Raw genomic sequence first — 7,415 nt, forward strand, 5'->3', positions numbered from 1 at the left:
ATGTGTATACAAAATGTGTATACAAAATGACAATAAAAGTTGACTAAGTCATATTTGTATACATAGATGTAAAATTTTGATATACAACTGACGGGAGACGAGGTCCTGCTTTTGAAAATTGATGAGTCTTTTCCAAAACATCCTCACAGAAGAGTGTTCTTTAAAGTGCAATTCAATTCAATTCAGTTTATGTATATAACACCAATTCACAACACATCATCTTAAGGCACTTTACAGAGACTATTCAACCAGATTATACAGTCAGGTTGGTTCAAAATTTTCTATCTAAGGAAAACCAGCTGATTGAATTGACTCGAAGACAGTCCCTCACACCAAGGAAGCTTGTTGCGACGGTGGAGAGAAAAACTCCTTTTTAACAAGAAGAAACCTCAAGCAGGACGAGACTCAGTGTGAGCCGCCATCTGCCAAGGACAACTGGGGTTCAAGGAGACAGAAGCAGATATACAGAAAGAAGAAGAGATACAATGAGATGAAGCTAATATGATGAGAAAAAGCAGAGAGGCTTAAAATTAGAGATTGAACTAACAATACTGCAGAATGGGAGAATAGAGATAGAATGAAGCTGAATGATGAAAAGGGGTTCCTTTGTCCTCCAACAGTCTAAGCCTATAGCAGCATAACTATACAGATAAAACACAATTCCATTGTTGTTATTCATGGTGCACTCACAGATTGGATACACATGAGAGATATGGTTACCAACTGGCCAATCAGCAGTTGGGGCTGGTCAAAAAAAAAAAAAATCCCATTCCAATCACTTGATGAGTGCATCTCTAAGAAACTAGTCCATGAAAAACTAAGAGACATCCAAACTTTTCGCACTACTACATTATAAGAAAACAGCAAAAATTATTCTAAAGTAAACCTATCAACAGTTCTTTAGTTTTACTCTTTAAAGGACAGTGTTGACATTGAGTGCAAATGATCAAAGGTATTACTATCATACGACTTTTAACTGAATTCTTTTGTCTTGCCTCAGATGCAAGCTTTTATAGCAGAGCTTAATCGGAACTCCTGTAGTGAAGAGAGCTCATTTTAGGAGGGATTCTTACATCCTGGCTGAGTGGTAATTATTGCAGCATAAATTAGGGTGACTGGAGAAGAGTATTTGGATAGAGACAAAGCACGGGAGGGGTCGAAAAGCAAATGAACGAAAGTGAGATAGAGTGTGCCAGAAAGAAGTTCTCAATGTCATCCAATCATCACTTATCCTCAAAGGGTAATTAGTTTAATTATTGGACTGTTCCAAATCTTTATGTTATAATTTTGGTTACAGGATACCCCCAGTGCCCCCATTTCTATTTAAACTGTTTGCTGAATTAACTCTCATAGATCACGCTGAGAGTTTTGACAGTTTCCCCTTTTATTCTGATGTTTTACCACACAGGACTTTAAAGGTTGTTTCAAATCAATACACAGGTCGATAAAGAAAATTCACTTTTAAGCCTGAAAATAAAGTTACTTTAAAGAGTAGATTCAGACTACAGTTGCCAGAGACTTCTTTTCTTTCAAGGAGTCATATAATTTTTCATTTCACTTCTCTTATTTTTTTATCTGAGGCTCTGAGTGTACCCATCTTCTCTGTGTTTCTAGATACTCCTTTGCCAACACTGTAATTTGTAGCTTGTAGCGTTCCAGCCAGAGCTGTGGGAAGTTTATAGATGCCACGCAACCTCTCTAGAAGCTCTGTTATCAGTAATAACATGATATGAAAGGGGAAAGGGATATAAGCCAAGCTGCACCTGGTGAAGATAGAAAAAATGCTGCCATTGGAACATCTGGGTTCAGTAAAGAACATCTGATTAATAACATCGGCTTGCTGTTTAGTAATCCTTTTTCTATGTTTAAGGAAATATGCAGCATATTTGAATTAAATGTGCTTTCATCTTATCTGAAAAGACCAGTTATTTTGACACAGAATTACCTCCTGGATTGTGAGGATTTAATTGAAAATATGCCTGCCTGGTGACCGAGTGTACACGTGTCATTTATTTCAATGACATATGTTAACACAGTTGCAAAAACAAGTTTACAGGTAACAGTTACTGGTTATTTTTATACAATGATTTTGGGCTTTTAATAATAAAAATGTTCTAATTTTTTTTTCCTATGAAGTAAAATACAACTTCAAGAGTTTTTAAAAAAAGAATTTGCAGCACAAAATTACACGTATTGCATATTTCCTCTCATCAACTCAGTCTTAATTCTACACACAACAGCAAATATTTATTTATACCTGCAGCCATTAGCTCTTTTTAGGTTTGATGTATTCATTTATTTTTACTAAAATGTTTCTACAAACTGAAAGTAATATTTTACATTTGGGAGTGGCTTGCTATCTGTCCTGCATTGTATCTAACAACTGTTGGAAGTAGTTTAGACTAGGATTAGAGTGATGGCAAGGAGGTTTTCTGATCTCAACGACTTGATCATATAAATTGTCATAATTTATCAGAAAAACCATCTAGAACCTGCTTAGCAATTATGCTTTTAAGCTTTTCCATTGAATAAGTTGTATGCACCTGTCTGACCCTCCAGTTTCTGTTAAAATATTAACAAAACTGAGTTTTTTTTTTATTTTGTTCAAAAATAACTAACCCTGTACATTGTGATATTTTTGTTATTTTCTTATTAGTAACTAGATCTGTAGTTGGATTTCTAATGTCTAATTTCTTAGGTGTTTTGTTGCATATGATTTCACTTTTCTCACTTGCTGCCTTGCTTCTGTATTTTTAACAGATGTCACACAAGCAACACCTGTGGTTATTAACTGTGTTCGAGATTTGGTGACAAAGTCCACCAACAGCATATTGGTACATCTGGTTTCCATGGTGCTGACTTGGCAGGGAGCAGAGGAATGTAAAGCACCCTTGTTTAAAAGAAAGGTGCCAGAGAGTGTCCTGGCTAAAATACCCAAGGACTGGAACTATGAAACAACTGATGGAGGAGGGAAGGATGCTGCGCCTAAATGTAGGAACAAAGCCAGGGTCACATCGAGAAATAATCTAAAACAATCCTTTTTTAATATTCTTTTTATGTCTTTCTCCTTTCAGCTGTCGTATCCTTAGCAATCCAAGCATTATCCTACATTTTTACCAACCTGCCATCGGCCGTGGCATCGTTGCCTCTCTCTGTCCGCTTCCTCTTTCAAATGGCAGAAAAGTACCTATCCCAGCATGCCCGGCAGCTGCGTTCAATGGGCCTGTTGCTCTGGGCCTTGCTGGGGTGTTTGATCCAGGGTCTGGAGGACCATGATGTGCTTGAACAGACCAGTGGTCTGGATCTGGACTGTGTTGCAAAAGACTGCCTGTCTCTGTTCAGAGAGTGCCTGCAGGCTACAATGAGCATCCAACAAAAGGTAAACGATTTATCTATGTCAATAAAATAATAGTTTGATTTTAACTCATAGAAGATCAAAATCAAACAGTTTTCCTTTGACTGATTCTGCAGGTCAGACCTAATGGCATCTGTTAATTCTGCTTAATTAGTTCTTAAATTACTCTTTTCTGCTGTTTGACATAATTATATGCATATTGCTTGTGATCAATTTGTTATTCATGCATATTTGATCTATTTGCACTTTGCATCAAGCTTATTTGTTACAACTAATACAACTTGTGTGAATGATCTTTGACAGGGTATTCCTAAACCTACAGTGCACAAAGTATTGCAGGCTTTGGAGGAAAAGAGACCAAAGTGGATAAACCTGCAGCTGCAGAAAGCTCGAAGACTCTGTGCAGAGAGGTGAGAGGCCATCTGAAAGGATTTCGGAGAAGTACTGATTGCACTTTAATGATAACATGTGTACTAATGATTATTTCAATAACAAAATTATGCTATGAATTTATTTAAAGGTCTTTTTGTAAAAGAAAAAATGAAAAGCCTCTTTATACATTAAGTTTGCCGATCTAAGAGTTTTGATTGATTATCACTGAGATGGAGGCTGAGGGCTGACACTAGGAGGGTCAAACTGATCCATCTGACTGATGACGTTTTTAGGGACTTGACATTAAAGACGAAAAAAATAAATTCACTTTTTCTTTTAATTGAGCATTCAAAGGTTGATGAATTGCATCATCGGGCTAATTTGTCATTTAAAAGCTTTGAGTAAAATCAATGCATCTCAGATGTGTTTGCTTTGCTGAGTGATGTGGTGGACGTACCATTTGGCCTACGAGAACTCCAGTGTAGGATGATGGGAATCCAGCTTTCATTTTGGGTCAATCGGTGACCTTTGGCTCTCCGTTTTGTAGCTCGTTCCCAGAAACACGGTCTCTGACTGGTCACTTCATCATAACAAGCTCGGGATGCATCTGTCCTCATGAAAAGGCGATTTAGTGGCATAACAACTTTGAGTAAATGAACAGATGAAAACATTTAGTAAGGCTGCAAGCGGTCCTAGTAAAAGGCCCTCCTGTTACAGTAAGATGAAGAGGGGGTGAGAGGTGGAGGAAAAAAAGAGAGGGAACAGATGGGGCAGCATAGAGCGTCAGAGCGAGGGGGGATGAGTGTAAAAGTGAAAGAAGAGTGATTATGTATCACCTGTCGGAGGCATTCAGTGGGATCATTACTATTCATTAAACTAACCTTCACAGGGAAGTGACGCCTGACTTGTAAACAATCAGAGAACACTGTTAGGCAGAGAGCGAGCCGTTGTGTTTAATAACTCCACAGGATGCAGCCCCTTTTCTGCTAGCATCATATTTGGACTGAAACCCCCATAAACGGACGTTTGCCCCCTGTAAAAGCCCCTTTCCCCTTTTCTCATCTCACTTTCCTCTTTCCCTTTGCCCACTGTAATCCCCCCTTCCCACTTACTGCACCACCCACGTTGTCTTTGCAAAGTAATTTGTAGAGGAGAAGATTATTGTTCTCCATCATGGTGACCCTGGCTGGGCTGACGGGATGCATACACAGATGAAGATGAATGCAGTTATTCCTTGGCGGAGGTCTGCCTCTTTCAGGGCACATTGGCCCTAATGACATGATTGATAGGCTGTCCCAAATCCGGAGGGGCCCTCATTAATCACCCCGCTGACTGAATCCAATCATCTGCTTCACCTGCACAGTGATGGACAGGAAAGGATACAGCGCAGGTGCTGACACGGATGCACAGCCGCCACCGCCGACAACACCACCAGTCGGGCCGCCAGGCAGAAGAATGAGGCGATGTATATGGACAAGACGGGACTCCTCTTCTTTTTGCCACCCTCAATGTCAAACAGCCAATGGCTGGCTGACAGGCGACACAGCTTCTGCCATATTATAATTACAAAGAGGAAGAGGGGAAAGAGGACGAGAAAGGAAACAATGACAGGAAGTGTGTGTGAAAGAGAAGACTTGACGGACGGAGGTGTGATAGCCATCCATACAGAAAGGGCAAGAAATGAAGTGGGCGTATGCCAGGGTTGGGAACTGTATATACTTGAGGACCTTGACATACAATTACGCATTCAGGTCCTAAATAAAACACACACACACTGATTCTTTTAGTGCAGTGGGATCATCTGGTCCAGTTTTCTTTTAGTATCTCAAGGAAATATTTGTTGTCAAATACTTTATAATTTGTTTTTATGTATTCACTTGTGTACAGGTAAAATAAAGCTGAAATTAAGATCAACTGCTTTCAGACTTTTATAAAAGATTTTACTGACTGTTGCTCATAGTACTTAGCAGATGTAGTACATCGCTGAATCCACTGGTGGTTCTCAAAACATGTTATTAAAACAAATTTGAAAAGTATGGTGTGTCTATATTTTAACCCCCCTGAAGCAAAGAACCATCTTTTTTGCTGCAGTTTTAGCCCCAGCTCATTAATGGGCTTCATAGGTTCATAATCTACGGAGGAACTTATCTAGTTCTGTAGTTTTTAACTTTATGTTGAGGATAGTTGTCCTGGTGGAAGGTGAATCTCCATCCTGGTCTTTTGTATCCTCCAATACTTTTCTTCAAGGATTACATTTATGTAACCTCATCAAAAGTAACTTTATGCTCACCATTATTTTACAGAATTTTTATTGTGAAACTTTAGAAAAAAAACTTGATCGTAGTCCTGCCATGTCATGGCTAAAAAATACTTTGTATGGTCTATCAGATAAACCACATTTGCATTAAGTTTGCATGTTCTCCCAGTTTCTGTATAGGTTCTCTCCAGGGACTCCTGCTTCCTCCCACAGTCCAAAAACACGACTGTTAGGTTACCTGGCATCTCTAAATTGTCCTTAGTTGTGAGTTGGTGTGTTTTTTTTCTTATCTTGCCCTGTGATAGACTGGCCCATAGACTGCCGGAAAAAGGCACCAGCGCCACCACTACCCTGATGGAATAAGCAGGAGAAGATGGATGGATGGATATAGCACATGTTCATGCAACATTTCCTAAATCTTCTGCAAACTTAGGGATTTTTTTTTCACCCTTGCTCCTTAATATTCCCTTCTTTGTTTTGTAGTTGAAATGTGTTTGTAGAATTGCATACAGATTTTTTCGTAGGCCACAGGAGATGCACTAAGATATTCTATAGAACACATGGTCCACTAAAACAGTTGACACAAAGCCAAGTTGTTTAAAAGATTTGGGATGTATTTATTTGTCCTTATTTGATGAAAACTGAGTTAAAGTTTCCAACTCTCTCTTGTGAATGGACTTTTATAACAGTAATACAGAAAACCCTATAGTCAGTCAAATTACACTGACTATAGGGATTTTACACCAAAGTCACAAATTTCCAGATTCTCCACTTATCTGGAAAATACTTTCTCAGCTCAGAAGTGTGAAATTGCACGTTTTAGTGGTCCTTGTTGTTTTCCTTCACCTCGTCTTCTCCTGTTTCTCTCTTAGCATCTTTGAGCAGGGAGCAGAGAGGGGAGCTGCTGCAGCTGAACTGACTGAGCAGAAAATAGGCCTGATGCTGCTGGAGGTCTGCCACAAAGCAGGTGGCTGCCTCTACCTGAGGCAGATCTATCACATCATCCAAGGCAATGAGGTAGGGAAGCGCCTATGCTCCCCAGCAATTAGGTGGCTGCTGGCCTGAGGCCGCAGGCTGTTCAGGAGGGGGAGAAAAAAAAAAACGTGTTCCTGCTTGTGTGTAGTCTCTATGCTTTGATGTCATCATGTGCAGGTGACCTCAGTAGTGCAAACCATCTGGGGGTTCTCTTTGGGCAGGATGTTCAGTCACATGAGATGGATGATTAAGAAGTATGATGTTTATAGGGAAAAAAAAACTATTTTTGAAATGAAAGCAATAAAAATAATACATGCAAAATGTACTTATATGGTCTAAATAAAACTGATTGAAATTTCCATAGTAAAAATTCAATGGCACATTAAAAAAATCCATCCATCCATCCATCCATCCATCCATCCATCCATCCATCCATCCATCCATCCATCCATCCAT

The 7,415-nt window shown here is 39.3% G+C and overlaps 1 protein-coding gene across 1 annotated transcript in view; it reads left to right on the forward strand.

Annotated features, from left to right (window-relative positions):
• The window catches only part of kiaa0825 (KIAA0825 ortholog), a 161,538-nt gene that overhangs the window by 54,395 nt on the left and 99,728 nt on the right, over positions 1-7,415 (forward strand). The window contains exons 17-20 of the mRNA XM_015373303.1: positions 2,761-2,991; positions 3,075-3,379; positions 3,659-3,765; positions 6,857-7,001. Of these exons, the coding sequence (XP_015228789.1) occupies positions 2,761-2,991; positions 3,075-3,379; positions 3,659-3,765; positions 6,857-7,001 (788 nt within the window). The remainder of the gene's footprint in view (positions 1-2,760; positions 2,992-3,074; positions 3,380-3,658; positions 3,766-6,856; positions 7,002-7,415) is intronic.

The sequence above is a fragment of the Cyprinodon variegatus genome, unplaced genomic scaffold (assembly GCF_000732505.1).
Source record: "Cyprinodon variegatus isolate N-32 unplaced genomic scaffold, C_variegatus-1.0 Scaffold85, whole genome shotgun sequence".
In the NCBI taxonomy this organism is placed as follows: Eukaryota; Metazoa; Chordata; class Actinopteri; order Cyprinodontiformes; family Cyprinodontidae; genus Cyprinodon; species Cyprinodon variegatus.